Source organism: Bison bison, unplaced genomic scaffold (assembly GCF_000754665.1).
Source record: "Bison bison bison isolate TAMUID 2011002044 unplaced genomic scaffold, Bison_UMD1.0 scf7180017864034, whole genome shotgun sequence".
Taxonomy (NCBI): domain Eukaryota; kingdom Metazoa; phylum Chordata; class Mammalia; order Artiodactyla; family Bovidae; genus Bison; species Bison bison.
This window is the reverse complement of record NW_011494606.1, coordinates 7042010-7058455: the sequence shown is the minus strand read 5'-3', so window position 1 is coordinate 7058455 and position 16446 is coordinate 7042010. Positions and strand designations below refer to the sequence as shown.

At 38.8% G+C, this 16446-nt stretch overlaps 1 protein-coding gene and 1 non-coding gene across 3 annotated transcripts in view; both read right to left on the bottom strand.

The window, feature by feature from the left end:
• Positions 1 to 2149: 2149 nt before the first annotated feature.
• Positions 2150 to 2221, bottom strand: TRNAS-GGA. Its single transcript has one exon. It is a non-coding gene; the product is annotated as a tRNA-Ser (tRNA).
• Positions 2222 to 8196: 5975 nt separating this feature from the next.
• Positions 8197 to 16446, bottom strand: part of MTFMT (mitochondrial methionyl-tRNA formyltransferase) — a 41481-nt gene continuing 33231 nt past the window's right edge. For both annotated transcript variants that reach the window (XM_010834569.1, XM_010834570.1), the window contains exons 8-10: positions 10108 to 10186; positions 9147 to 9229; positions 8197 to 8615 (exon numbers count right to left, since the gene is read on the bottom strand). In XM_010834569.1, coding sequence (XP_010832871.1) covers positions 8430 to 8615; positions 9147 to 9229; positions 10108 to 10186 — 348 coding nt within the window. In that variant the 3' untranslated portion in view covers positions 8197 to 8429. The remainder of the gene's footprint in view (positions 8616 to 9146; positions 9230 to 10107; positions 10187 to 16446) is intronic.

Here is a 16446-nt window from a genome sequence, read left to right as displayed (position 1 = left end):
TATCCTAAGTAATGAGCTCTGCCTTCCTGCTTAGGAGCCTTGGATCCCAGTCTAGGATTGGGACAAATCCCAGATACATTTCCCAAGAACACAGTAACATATCCACCCCCCTAAACCCCTGCCAAATCACCTGTTCAGAATTTCAAATCAGTAACAGAAAGTGGGCTTTCCAAGTGGCACAGTGGTTAAAAAATCTGCCTGCCAATGCAGAAGACACAAGAGACGATTCCTGAGATGGGAAGATCCCCTGGAGAAGGAAATGGCAACGCACTCCAATATTCTTGACTGGAAAATTCCATGGACAGAGAAGCCTGGTGGGCTACAGTTCATGGGGTCACAAAGAGGCAGACTCGACTGAGTATACAACAACAGAAAGTGGTCTTCTGTTTTTTGCACCACATAGGTTCTGAATGTTTTTGTGGAAGAATTTTAACCTTGGATGTTTTTCTTAAAAATTTAGAGAAGTTTAATGAATAGAATAACTGGCAAATCACTGGTTGTATGTAAAACCCATTATAGGTACTCATTACATTGTTTATCTGTCTCCTGCAATGGGTTGGGAGTTTTAATTTAGAAAATCAAACAGTGATTTAACCAGTGCATTAATTGTTATGACCTGGTTCATAATAAGCACTAAATGTGTATTGAATGAATTAATTAGTGAATAAATAAATCTATCTGCTTGTATTCCTAAAGCTGTATTGCTTATATCCCACACTCCCAGACCTCACTTGAGTATCTACACTAAAGAGACATGAATTATGGATTTGCTCCAATGTATTAAAAATCCTTATTCTGGTAATAAGGATATTCTGGTTACTTTGGTAATAATAACTTTTAATTTGACTGTTGATAAAGGAAAGCCATTTTATTAAATAGATACATTTTGTTATATTTATACTTTTGTTAAAAGATCAAACCCCAAATCATAAATCTTTTGTTTCCCTTAGAAAAGGAACTCATGGTCATATTTGGACCTTCAGTTGTTCCATAACACATGGCAAGCACATTGTCCTTTCCCTAATCTGTGAACAAGGAACAGTTAATATCTGTGGATTCCAGCTGCCCTACAATCGCACAAGTGCAGGAAGCAAACTCTGGACCCAGGGTGAGCCAAGGGGCAAGCAGGCCTGGTGGGTGTGGCTGGAGGGTTTGCAGCTGTCATGGCTGGGGTCTGCCAGATGGTTCCCACAGCACCAGTCCCTGTGTGAGAATCTCACTTACAAACTGGAATGTTCACAAAATACTCTGTGAACACCAAGCAAAGTAAACAGGTGGCCAGCTGCTTCTCAAAACTGCCCAAAGCCAAGCTCTTTTCCTCAAATTGATTTTTTCGACAGGATAATATTTGTTTTAAAACACACGTGCAAAATAATCCTAGCTATATCTCATACGCATGTATACACACCAGAGTGGTGGTTACCTCTGAGGGGAGACTGGAAATACAAGGAGAACTTGGCTTTAGACGTAGCATCTGAATTCACACAACAATCCATATGTTATTGTGATTAAAAAAAAAATACTTAAAAGCAACTATATTCATGCTTTAAATGCTGCTCTAAATCCTTCAATAGCTCCTCGTTGCCTTCAAGTTAAAATACAAGCTGTATGGACTACAGCGGGGTCTGACTTTCTCACGGGGTCTCAAACCTGCCCCACCCCACTTTACCCACCAGACTGAATTTCCCTTATTTTGCCCCTGGGAAGCATGTGTGAAAAAGTAAAAGAGGAGCAAAACAATACCAATTCTTGGAATACCATCCTTTCAAGTTTTTCAGGGTACAACTGACTGCAGCATTATATATCAAATTATGCTGAGAACCAAGTTTGAAAAAGAATACTGTTTCCTCATTGCCAGATCCAGTCTGTGACATACATATTTTATACTGGATTACAGGGATTGGCCACAGAGTGGGGGAGTTAAGAAACCCGAGTTCTATCTTTGGGAAAGACACTTCCTCTCTCTGGGTGCTGTTTTCTTCTCTGTAGAATGAGTCCAAAGTTAGAATAAATCATCTCTAAGTGAAGTCGCTCAGTTGTGTCCAACTCTTTGCGACCTCATGGACTGTAGCCCACCAGGCTCCTCCCTCCATGGGATTCTCCAAGCAAGAGTACTGGTGTGGGTTGCCATTTCCTTCTCCAGGGGATCTTCCCAACCCAGGGATCGAACCCGGGTCTCCTGCATTCCAGGCAGACGCTTTAACCTCTGAGCCACCAGGGAAGCCCTAAATGATCTCCAAGTTCTTTCCAATTCTAAGATTTTAGATTCCATGTAATTATGAGAGCCATATTATAGAATCTTCACAATAGCCTTTCCTCAAAGCTGCTCTTCTCTGATAACCCCCCCACCATTACTTCCCTTCAATCAAACTTTTAAAAAAGTACGCTGCACACAAAACTGCTCTTTATGGAAACAGTATTTCGACTTCTCAGACAAGTTAGTGTTTGGTCATTACTACGCCAAAGCCTTTGACTGTGTGGATCACAACAAATTGGAAAATTATTAGAGACGGGAATACCAGACCACCTTATCTGCCTCCTGAGAAATCTGTATGCAGGTCAAGAAGCAACAGTTAGAACTGGACATGGAACAACAGACTGGTTCCAAATAGGAAAAGGAGTACATCAAGGCTGTATATTGTCACCCTGCTTATTTAACTTATATGCAGAGTACATCATGAGAAATGCTGGGCTGGAAGAAGCACAAGCTGGAATCAAGATTGCCGCAAGAAATATCAATAACTTCAGATATGCAGATGACACCACCCTCATGGCAGAAAGTGAAGAAGAACTAAAGAGCCTCTTGATGAAAGTGAAAGAGGAGAGTGAAAAAGTTGGCTTAAAGCTCAACATTCAGAAAACTAAGATCATGGCATCCGGTCCCATCACTTCATGGCAAATAGATGGGGAAACAATGGAAACAGTGAGACCTTATTTTGGGGGGCTCCAAAATCACTGCAGATGGTGACTGCAGCCATGAAATTACAAGACGCTTGCTCCTTGGAAAAAAACCAATGACCAACCTAGACAGCATATTAAAAAGCAGAGACATTACTTTGCTGACAAAGGTCCATCTAGTCAAAGCTATGGTTTTTCCAATGGTCATGTATGGATGTGAGAGTTGAACTGTAAAGAAAGCTGAGTGCTGAAGAATTGATGTTTTTGAACTGTGGTGTTGGAGAAGATTTTTGAGAGTCCCTTGGACTGCAAGGAGATCCAACCAGTCTATCCTAAAGGAAATCAGTCCTGGGTGTTCATTGGAAGGACTGATGCAGAAGCTGAAACTCCAATATTTTGGCCACCTGATGCGAAGAACTGACTCATTTGAAAAGACCCTGATGCTGAGAAAGACTGAAGGCGGGAGGAGAAGGGGACAACAGAGGATGAGATGGTTGGATGGCATCACCAACACGACGGACATGAGTTGAGTAGGCTATGGGAGTTGGTGATGGACAGGGAGGCCTGGCATGCTGCAGTCCATTGGGTCGCAAAGAGTCGTACACTACTGAGCAACTGAACTGAACTGAACTGAAGCAAAGGTACCACATATCTTGTATCATCTGTCAACCTAGCATCTCATTAGTGTTTCTTCCATAAATAACCATGTGATAACCTACCTTCTGGAAGGAGAGCTGCAGTTAAAAAATCCTGGGAAACAAGAGCTGCACTATTATAATTCAAAATAAAGCAGCTTCTATCTGTAGGGTTCTAGAAAATTTCATGAATTTTTAGAGGTGATAAAGACAGTGATTAAATAGTAACTAAATTGAAAAAAATTTGAAAAAAAAATAGTAACTAAAATGGGAAAATCTTTTTGAAATGTCTAGCCTAGTGCCTGCATATGACAGCCAATTTAACATGTGCTCCTACTTCTTAATTTCTGAGCTCCAAGGCCTAGTACATTAATTCCTTGATCACAGATAGAAAACATTTGTAATAGAGGCAGGGAAGTAAAGTGGTCAGTCCCACAGTCTGGTGTCAGACTACTCAAGTATGAATTCTAGCTCTACCGCTTATTAGCTATCTAACAGTATGGAAAAAGGAGGATCAATAACACTATCCACCTCATAGGGTTATTGTAAAGATAAAATGAGAAAGCTCAGGTTGGGTCCTTAGAAAGGAGACTAGCAATCAGTAAGTGAGGGCTGATAAGAACGGTACTGTGAACCTGCAGTGTTCCAAGCACTGTGCTAGATGCATTACATAGACTGTTTTTATTCCTCATGCAAATCCTTGCACAGTAGGTACATTTTTCATTTCGTAGATAAGGGAACAGATTCAGAAAGGATGAGTAATCATTCTAGGCTTAAGGTCAGTGGCAGGACTCATGCCACCTTGGCTGAATTTCAAAATCGTATCTCTTTATCTTGAAATTGCTTGATAAAGAAAAACTGGAAATATGTTGTATCACCTTTAAAACAGTTTAAAAGCAATAAGCATTCTTTCAGCAGCCTTTCTCAAGAGTTCAATTTTGTGCTCAGAAACATTTCTTTCATTCCTCAAATCAAGCCAAGAATAAAATCTTTTTTTTAATAGAAGCTACTGTAGGCTTCAGTTTCTAATATTGTCACTAGCTAGCTTGCTGGATCACCATTTCATCATTTCCAAACTGAATTTTGAGTACTAAAACATAGAGCCTTTCCCACTCTAAAATTCTTTTCCTTCTGTTAGTCTAAAAGCATCTCAGCAAGCTGTTGCTGCCATCCAGAGGAGAAAATATTGTTGCAGGCCCAAGGAGGCATCCTAGCAGTGTTAGACTGCAGTGACAAAAATAACTACCTTTTATTCCCTACTATGTGCCATGTGCTTCCCTAGGCATATTCTATATATATTTGTATTCTGCAACGTAGGTATTACCCATGTTTTTAAACTGAGAAATCAGAATTAAATTTTTGTTTTTTGGACCATTGAGAAGTATGTGGTCCAACCAAGGATCGAACCCATGCCCCCTGGAATGGAAGCATGGAGTCCTAACCCCTGGACCACCAGGACATTCCCAGAATTTAAACTTTTCAACATTTGTCCTGGGACACCCATCTACCAACAAGTAACTGAATTCTGTTGAGTCTGATGTGTTTTCAGCAATGACAAGAATCAAAGAAGTATCTTGCATAAGGAGGCAATGTGTTTGCAAATTCACCCTCTCGTCCAGAATGCAGAATAGGCTGTGTTCCACCCGTTCTGGGAGGACCCCAGATCTAAGGCCCTGCATGTGGCTCCATGTGTACCTCTTAAGCTAGTTACAGCTGCGACTGCTCTAGCATACAAATTATTTGTCAAGTTGTAATAAAATGCAGAGTCCCATATCCAGAGATTCTGATTCAAGCTCTGGAGTAAGGCCCAGGAATCTCCATTTTAAACAAGTATTCCAAGTGATTCTGCTTCAGATGAGAAACTGCTCAATCATACTGGGCTGCGGTCTCTATCGGAGGTTGAAAGAATGGGTCATCTCCTTTCCTGAAGGCTACCTGGGATGTGCACCATTTAATTTTTCAAAGAATGGGCTGTCAACATAGAGCTGGCATTCTAAACCTGGGGTTTGTCCTCCAGTCCCATGATGGGCTTGAGGTTCCCTGGATGGGAAACTGCCCTCAGTGAGATGGGCCCTGAACTCATGCCTTAAGATTTCATGTGTAAAAGGTATTCCATATTGTCCTAAGTCTCTGGGAGATAGTGAAGGACAGGGGAGCCTGGCGTGCTGCAGTCCATGGGGTTGCAAAGAGTTGGCTGAACAACAAAATTGTCCTAAATATGGCAACCATCTCAATCACAATGGCCGGTTTTCCTGTCCAGCTCATGTGGCCTCACCCACAGCACACTACTTGGCGTTAGGTTGTACTGTTTATGCAGATGAACTCACTGGACTGGGGTGGGCCTTGCCTCATGGGCTAGAGATGGTCTGGCACAAAAGATTACCAGCAAGGGGAATGGTAATACGCAAAACAAGCAGACAGGCTTCACCCAGAATGCAGAATGGTGGACCTGAGACCACTCACCACCATGTAGTAAGAGATTAGAACTTATAAGAATAAATCTGTGCCCTCAGTAAGGCTCCCCACTCCCCACGGCAGTGTCTGAGTGGGTACCTCTTGAGATCTGCTGCAAAAATCACCAATAATGCTTGCCTATAAGCCCCCAAAGGACAGTGATTCTCTTTCTCAATGAATTCCGTAACATGAGCTTAGCGTCTAGAGGGAGAATTAAGTTCTCAATACATGTTAACTGAAAAACAACAAAAATGCTCTTTCACAGTCACTGATTCTCAAACTATTTTGAGTATGGGATTAACAGATATTAAATGAAAGACACTTAGTCATGTGTGACTCTTTGTGATCCCACGGACTATACAGTCCATGGAATTCTCCAGGCCAGAATACTGGAGTGGGTAGCCTTTCCCTTCTCCAGAGGATCTTCCCAACCCAGGGATCGAACCCAGATCGTCCACATTGCAGGCAGATATTCTTTACCAGCTGAGCCACAAAGGAAGCCCGGGTGAAGCCAAAACTCTGTAAAACACCCAACTGATAGCCCGAGTTCTTACTTCTACAGCAAAAATCTTTTAAACCATTTCACCCACCGCCATTAACTGCTGCCATAGTGTAGATCATGTTTGTAACCTCCTAACACATCTTCCTGCACCAGGTTTTACCTCCAATCTACCTTTCACGCCACCACCAGTTAACTTACCAAAATGCAAGCCTGTAGTTGTGTCACTTCCTTGACTGTCTATTGCATACAAGACAAAGGTCCAGATTCTCATGGTCTTCAAGTCCTCCATGATCTGGTTTCTCCAGTCTCATCTCCATCATTCTACTCCACTTGTATCAATTCTCTCAGTTCCTTTAAAACACTTTCTTCCTGCCATTTGTTTAACATGCCGTTTGTTTCTCTTCCATGATCCACCATTAGCTCTCTCCCAGCCAGCTATATACACACATATGTAACTATAACTAGCTCATACACTTAAGAGTGTGCATAGCAAATTTATAAAGAATGATAATAAAAGGCAATCATGTTCCCATCACTCAGCTTAAGAACGTTCCCAAACCCCCTGTAAGATAGTGTTCTCTTTATGTCTCTGTTCCTCTGCACATAGTAGAATGTTCTTCCAGGTCTTTGTCTGCGTAATGAACTCATCATTCAGAAGCTCAGATTCAGCTTTGCCTCCACTGACTCCCTTGAGGGGAGACTTAGTGCTTCCACAATATCTCCATTATGGCATTTAAACAGTATTCTATTTGCTTATGCTTGTGTCCTCAATAGATTAAACATATATTTAATCTCTTAGTCTCCAGTAATCAGCATAAAATCTAGCTTACACTGCAAGTGTTCAATAAAGAGGATGTTTAAGGACTTCTCTGTCAGTCTAGTGGTTAGGACTTCACCTTCCAATGCAGGAAGCGTGGGTTCAATCCCTGATTGGAGAGCTAAGATCCCACATGCCTCGTGGCCAAAAAAACCAAAACGTAACACAGAAGTAATACTATAACAAATTCAATAAAAACTTTAAAAATGGTTCACGTTTTTGAAAAACTCTTTAAAAACTACAATGTTTACACAACCTGGTTTGCTTCGGAGAGTCCTGTTGATACCTGTCATCCAGGGGTAACTAAGTGCTTCCTTTTAGTTATAAACATGTCCTAATAGAGATGACCAATTATCTGATCATGCTATCAATAAGTGTTGCTGAATTAATGACTGCAGAAGAATTTTAACTGATAGAATCTAGGCAGGAAAAGCTGATAATATAAAGGCTTAAAAAAATTCAACAGCTGGCCACCTCACCTCCCTTCCTCCAGAGAAGTGCCTGACTCTCCTGGACACAGAGAAGATGAGTCTGCACAGGCCAGCTGATCAACAACTTTTACTGCACAAGCATGTTGAAGAATGTTACTATATTCCTACTTTAAGGAAATCTAGGTGTAAAATGTGAATTTACAGAGATTATAACATATTATGAATGTTAATGAGTTGGTAGAACTAGATGGTAGATAAATGTAAAGATCTGACTTTACTCCCTGTTAAAAATCCGAAATGTAGACTGAATACTGCTGAAATGCTAACACGGTCAGAGGGGACATATGATTTTAAAAATTTAATAGATGCACTTTTTTAAAAGAAACTCTCTTCAGTATATACACATACCAGTTAGTTGTACTCACTGTCAGGTAAAGATACAGTCTGATGAGTCTGATATTATAAATAAAAATTTAATTTAAAACTTCTCTTTTTATTCAAACAGAAAAAGCTATTTTTAACTGTTAGACGGAAAATGCAAAGTGAGGTAATTCATCTTTTTGACAATAACCTTCCCTTTCAACGGCATCAAATTCTTTGAAAGTCAAGATAATTCCTTGTAAATAAGGCTTCTAACAAATCACAAGTATATAGTAGGTTCTTGTCCATCTTCTTCCAAAGTACTTGGTGCACTATTGCATAGCAACAATTTTTTTTTTCTGCTTCTTCTTTGGTGGAAGTCTGAGAGTCTGAAATCTGGATTGGCTTGGTTGAGCTTGGGAATTTTTCTGGTACCAGGGGTGCAAATATCCATTGTAGAAGTCAGTAGCTGTTAGTGTTTTCTTGAGCATCACTGATCGAACACCAATCCAGTCATCCTAAAGGGCAAAAGGCAAACAGTGAAAATGCAGTGCTGGCAAAACTGGTGGTAAATTTTGACTTATAAAACTTTTAACACACACACAAAAAACAAACAAACAAATCTTTCAACATCCAGGCTGCAAATGGCACTAAATAACATAAATGATGGGCTTTCCTGGTGGCTCAGTGGTAAAGAATCCACCTGCCAATGCAGGAGATGCTGTTCCATCCCTGGGTTGGGAAGATCCCCTGGAGAAGGAAATGGCAACCCACTCCAGTATTCTTGCCTGGGAAATCCCATGGACAGAGGAGCCTGGCAGGCTCTAGTCCATGGGGTTGCAAAAGAGTTGGACACAACTTAGCAACTAAACAACAACAAAGTTACTGAATCATTTTTCATTGTCTGAGCAATAGTAACACCTTGGTAAAACTTCATCACAATCTGATGGACAGTCAGTTGAGTGATGACCCAACCAAAAGTGACAAATGATATAAACTATAAACTCAATAAAAGAAGTGTAATAACGTGAAACTGAAGGAAAGTGTACCTTGCAACAAACCAGCAGTATTTGTGACTGTTTGTGGTATATTACTGATCCTGGAATAACAGCTTGTCCTGTTAATTTTGAATCTAAAGAAAGAGAAGGAGGAAAACAGGGATATGAGAGAGAGAATAAATAATTACACAACTTCATAGTGCTTCTTAAAAATCAAAGGAAACATTCTGCAAGACAGTACTAATACTGGAGAGCACACATCTGCTGATGCCCTGACTGTAACCCAAAACTTACAAGAGAGTCATGGTGCTCTGTGTGTATCTTGAACCCAACGGGAACCTTTCCATACACATAAGCAGCTATTAGTCCTTTACTCAGTGTCCTGGAGATCAACCTAAAACGTTGAACCTAGAAGTTTTGACCATTTGGGTGAAATAACTAGTTTGCAGTGGAGAGATATACAAGGAAATTTAGGATCTAAGCTGGGCCCTCTATCCATGACCAAACAAATCTCAATTCCTAGATCCCTGGGTAACTCTGACACCCTCTGAACTATACCAGCTCCCTCTGTGGCTCACATTCCTTCAGTCTACCAGGATGGTAGGACACGAATGGGCCTCTGAATGGACCAGATCATGAAATGCTCCACCCTGGCCTAAGATTCTCACCGAGCTGCCCAGAGATTTTCATTATGATATTCATCAGAATGAAATTAACCTAATCATTCTGCATTCCCTGAAAACCTTAAGAGAGGAAATCACAGAGCTTAATATGGGATAGTAACACTGGTATCTACTTCTCAATTTCTTACAATGGTTAAGAGAGGAAATACATGTGAATGGACACTGCAAAGAATAACATTACAAATGAATGTAAAGTATTACAATTACTGAGCTGAAACAAACTGAAAGAATCCTTATTTTTAGTAAATGTGACTCATGGTAAAACAGACACATTTTCAAACAGACTATACTGAAAACATTTTCCATGACAGCTATTCAAAAGTAAGTACCACTGAGGACTGAGTTATCAACTTCTACCAAATCCAGAAGTTTAATGGTATTATCCATCCAGAGTGTCTGCAACGGAATCTGCAAATAAAATGAAAGAAGAATAAAAAAAAACCACTCAATCCCCAACACTTTTCAATTATTATTTTGTGTTAATCTGGCCTGACTTCTCTCCCAATTACAGTGGAACTGGGAACTCAGTCTCTAAACCTTATGAAACAGAACATAACATGACCCTCTGCATCAGCCCTAGGGATTTACAAGATCTTAAAATTAAACACCATTTTTAATCAATGTATATCTTTATTAATATTTCTAGTTAAAAATCATGCTCATTATAAAAATGCAAGCATTACAACCATTAATGTTAAAAAATTAGAAAATGAATAATTTTCTTAAGCATCACTGATCGAACACCAATCCAGTCATCCTACAAGGCAAAAGAAAAACAGTGAAAATGCAGTGCTGGCAAAACTGGTGGTAAATTTTTGCTTATAAAACTTTTATCACAGGAAAAAAAATTTTTTTCACTAAATCCAGGCTGCAAATGGCACTAAGTAACATAAATGATGAGCAGTTCAGTCTCATCGGGTTTTTCAAGGACTGACTGCAGTTCAGTCCTCGCATTCATAGACAAGTAAAGTGAGGCCCAGAGGTTACCTCCCATCCCGAGAGGTAACCACAGTTAGTAGCCTGATGTGTATGTCCTTGTATTTTTTCTACACATATAATTATCACAAAAATCTAAAACATAGTGTTTGACAAGGATTTTTTTTTCCTACTTAACCATAAACTGGACAAATTTTCATCAGTACACTCTTATCTATTTCACTCTTTTATCTGCTGGACAATATTCCAGTTGCATAATATTGCATAAATATTCCATTTATGCAACCAATGCCTTTATGATAGACATTTCCTAACATATTACAAAATTACAAAAAAACTTTAAATGTGATAAGTAGCCTGGCATATATATCTTTGAGGACTTTTATATTTCTGGAGAATAGTCTGTTGTTATTGTTTAATATATTTATTTATTTGCCTGCACTGGGCCTGTAGTTGTAGCATATGAACTCTTAGTTGCGGCATGTGGGAGCTAGTTCCCCGAGCAGGGTTTGAGCCCAGGGCTCCCACTAGACCACCAGGGAAGTCCCAATAGCTGTTTTTTTAAGTGGACCACTTAAAAAACATCAACATTTTACTGTTAAACAATCTTCATAAGAGAAAAAAATGACAGTCTATTTCTGTTTATTATTAATGAGGCTAAGGAGTAGTGCATATCTACTTGCACTTGCACATTTTATTTCTTAGGCCTGTTTATGCCCTTTGCTCATTAAAAAAAAAACTGAGTTGTTCATCTCATTAATTCATGAAACACTTTTATATTTTTAGGAAATTAGCTCTTTAGTTCTCAGATGTATTATGAATATTTTTCTAGTTTGTTGACTGTTAATATTGGGTAATTTTTCCCATGCATAAGTTTTTTATTTTATTAAGTTGTATTTATTAGCCTTTTCTCTCATGACTTCATTGGTACATACCATGCTTAAAAAGGCCTATCCACATTTATCAAATATTACAAAATTATCCAACTATGCTTTTTCCCAGTTCTTTTTGGTTTCATTTTGATCCATTTAGATTTTATTCTGATTTTAAAAGATGAGACTTGAAGGCTCCCTTTCTTTTGGCTAACCAGCCATCCCAACACTATATATTGGATAATCCATCTTGCCTTTCCCCACAGTGAGATGCTACTTTTATTAGACTTTGATTTAAATAGGCTAACAGAAATTAACATACACCAGGAAAATAAGTTCTTTCTAATTTCTGAAGTAAATAAACTAATTTGCAGACTGCAGTTCAGTCCTCTATTTCATAGATGAGGAAAGTGAGGCCCAGAGAAATGCACCCGTTTCCCCCCGTTTAGACACAGTTGGTTAATGGCAGAGCCAAGGACCAGAATCTACATTTTCTCATTCTCAGCTCAGGGCTCTTTTCATGGCCACCTCAACAGGACATTTAACTTTCAGAATAAGATAGGCTGTTTCAAAGATGTGAACGGTTAAATCAGAAAATTAAACACATTTGAAGAAAAGTATTCACAACTTTATCTATGTCATATTTTGGTATAATATCCTCTTCTATAATTTGCTGACTGATTCTTCTTTTACCAGCTTCCAGTAAGTCATGAAATGATTTTCATGTGTGTAACCTTTTCTCTTTCAAAGAACTCTATAAAGACTTCTGAAACATGTTTACTGACTGAAAATCGTTTATATTTACAGAGGGCTACAAATACAATATAAGTACAGAATTAGAATATACAGTACTTGTTCTTGGGGAGGTAAAGCTCATCTTCACCTTAGCATCAGAGCACTACAGAAAGGAAAGGGATAGTAAGAATACAGTCACTTCTGTGTTCACTATCATTACTGTCAAAATCATACGTTGGCATGGATTTAAATTGACAGTTTATCTCCTTTCATCTTGATAGCTGTGGACCTGCTCATTAACCTCATTTTACAGGTAAAATGCAGAAGCTCAGAGAAGTTAAGAATCTTGTTCTTCATTAATACACAGCAGCTCTAGGAATCAAATTTCACTTTCTGGTTGAAAGATAAGCAACCTTCTGTTACAGGGAGGAAAGGTGAATTGCAGAAGATAAGCATTATTATGTAGTGTTTAACTGTTTTAACTTTTGGGGGAGCTGTCAAACTGTTCTCTAAAGCAGCTGCCCCATTTTACATTTCCACCAACAATGAATGAGGGTTCCAAATTTCTCCACATCCTCATCAACCCTGATTATGTTTGTTTTTTTTAAAAAATGACAGCAATTCTAGTAAGTGTGAAGTGGTGTCTCAGTATAGTTTTGATTTGCATTTCCCTAATGACTAATGACATTGACTATCTCTTCATATGCTTAGTGGCCAATTATATATTTTCTTAGGATAAATGTCTATGTAGATCCTTTGCTGATTTTCTTATCATGTTATTAGATCTTTGCTAATAATCTTAACCTTTTTGCTATGAGAGTTCTTTGTTCTTTATATATACTGGTTTCTAGACTCTCATCAGATATATGATTTGCACATATTTTCTTTTATTATGTAGGCTGTCTTTTCATTTTCTTGTTAGTGTTCTTTTAAATTTTGAAATCCAATTTCTCTGTTTTTAGTTTGTTGCTTATTCTTCAGGCATTATATCTAAGAACCACTGCATACTTCAAGGTCATGAAGATATACTAATATATCTTCTTCTAAGAGTTTTCATAGTTTTAGCTCTTACATTTAGGTTTCTGATCCATACTGAGCTCATTTTTATATGTAGTGTGAGGTAGGGATCCAAATCCATTTTATTCTGAATATCCAGTTGTCCAAGCACCATGTGGTAAAAAGACTGTTCTTTCCCCATCAAATTGTCTTGGAATCCTTATCACAAATCATGTGACCATATATGTATGGGTTTATTTCTAGACTCTCAATTCTATCCCATTGAGCTTTATGTCTATCTTTTTCAGTATCACATTGCCTTGATTTTTGTAGCTTTGTAGTAAGTTGTAAAATCAGGAACTATTAGTCCTTCAATTTTGTTCTTTTTCAAGATTTTCTGTCTATTCTGGACCTCTTGGGATTCCATATGAGTTTTAGGATAAACTTGTCCATTTTTGCAAAGAAGTCAAGTAGGATTTCTATAGGAAATGTGTTGAGTTTGTAGATCAATTTGGGCAACAGTGCCATCTTAACAATATTAAATCTTCTTATTCGCAAACATAGAGGTCTTTCCATTTACTTAGGAATTCTTTGCTGTTTATTAGCTCTATTTGTTTTGGAGGGGGGTTGTTTGCTGCTGCTGCTGCTAAGTCACTTCGGTCGTGTCCAACTCTGTGCAACCCCATAGACAGCAGCCCACCAGGCTCCCCTGTCCCTGGGATTCTCCAGGCAAGAACACTGGAGTGGGTTGCCATTTCCTTCTCCAATGCATGAAAGTGAAAAGTGAAGTCACACTCAGGTGTCCGACTCCCAGCAACCCCATGGACTGCAGCCTACCAGGCTCCTCCGTCCATGGGATTTTCCAGGCAAAAGTACTGGAGTGGGTTGCCATTGCCTTCTCCGTTGGAGGGCAGAGTCTTTATAATTTTCTATATATAATATTATAGACATAGTTTTACATTGTTCCTTTTTTTTCTTGTCTAATTACTCTGGCTATAACCTCCAGTACAATATTGAATACAAGTGGTGAGTTGTTGTAAGGCAGAAACCAACACAACACTGTAAAGCAATTATCCTCCAATTAAAAACAAAAATTTTTAAAAAAGCAGTGAGAGTGGAGATCTTTATCTTGTTCCTGATCTTAGAGGGAACAATTTCAATCTTCTGCCACTAAATATGATGTTGACTTTGGGTTGGTTTTTTTTTTGGTAGATGTTCTTTACCAGTTTGAGGAAGTTCCTATTTATTCTTAGTCTGTTGAATATTTCTATCATGAAAAGATATTGGATTTTTCAAATGCCTTTTCTATATCTACGCAGACAGTTACGTGGTTTTTGTCCTTTACTCTATTAATATGGTGTATTACGTTGATTTTTCTATGCTGAACCGACCTTGTATTCCTGGGCTACATTGCACGTAACCATGGTGTATAATCCTTTTCTACATGTTGTTTGACTCAGTTGGTTAATTCTATTAAGGATTTTTGCCTCTATGTTAATAAGGGCTATTGATCTGTAGTTTTCTTTTTTGGTAAATCTTTATCTGATTTAGCTTACTTGAGTTTTGTATTAGCTGCTCCCTCTGCCTGGAATGCTCTTTTCCTGATCTGGGCATGACTTTCTCCTTATTGTCTTTCAGACCTCAGCTTAAATGTCAGTTCAGAGTGGCCTTCCCCAAACAGATATCCAACCTAAAATAGCCACCAGTGAATCTATCACATTATCTTCCATTAATTTTCACTGAAGAGCTTATCACACTATCTGATATTATCCTTATTTATTTGCTTATTTGTTTTTGCTTTCCCACATCACCTCTAACACCTAGAACAATGCCTGGCACATAATAGGATTTCAATAAATTTTTTTTTTAATGAATGAATAATAGTAGGTATCAGATACTGTACTAGATGCTTTATATACAATATGTCATTCTAATTTTCAAATGAACTAACTAAATCTCAGAAATAACTTTCTCAAGTCTACAAAGCTAGGAAGTAGCAGAGAGAAGCTGGAATCCAGCTCTGTCTGGTTCTAAAGTCAATGTTCCTTTCCCTAATGCCATTCTATTACAGTGGGAAAAGTACAGGGTTTGAAGTCAGGCAGATCTGACTTCAGTTCAAAACCTGACTCTCACTAACAATGTGACCGTCAGCAACATTCAATAGCCATTCATTGAGCATCTACTTTAAGCCTCAATTTGTCAACTTAAAATGGGATAATACCCATAACATAAGGTTGTAATCCTCACTGAAGAACTGGGCATGTTACAGATATTCAAAGGAGTTCTCCATTTTAACCAACAAAAGTAGTCCATTAAAAACCCCAAACTTGGGACTTCCCTGGTGGTCCAGTGGTTGAGAATCTGCTTGCCAATGCAGGAGACACAGGTTCAATCCCTGGTCCAGGAAGATCCCACACGCTCCAGGGCAACTAGCCCCATGCCCCGTAACTATGGAGCCCACTCTCCAGAGCCCAGGACCTGGGACTACTGAGCCTGAGTGTAGCAACTCCTGAAGCCCACGTGCCCTAGAGCCTGTGCCATGCAACAAGAGAAGCCACCACAATGAGAAGCCTCAACTAGAGAGGAGACCCTGTTCACCTCAAGTAAGAAAGCCCATGCACAGCAACAAAGACTCAGTGAAGCCAAAAAATAAACTAAAAAATAAAAAAGTTAAAAAAGATTCTATTAAAAAATGAATGTCGGATATACAAAAGAATTAAAATAGGGACTCAAACAGATATTTGTACATCCACATTCATACCTGCATTATTCACATTAGCTAAAACGTGGAAACAACTCAAATGGCCATCAAGAGACGAATGGATAAACAAAATGTGCTACATATATATACAATGGAATGTTATTCAGCCCTAAAAAGAATGACATTTTGATACATGGTACAACATGAATGAAACAACATAATGAAAACATTATGCTAAGTGAGATAAGCCAGGCACAAACGGACACATATTGTATGATTCTACTTATATGATGTGCCTATGATAGGCATCGGAGAACGCAATGGCACCCCACTCCAGTACTCTTGCCTGGAAAATCCCAAGGATGGAGGAGCCTGGTAGGCTGCAGTCCATGGGGTTGCGAAGAGTTGGACACGACTGAGCGACTTCA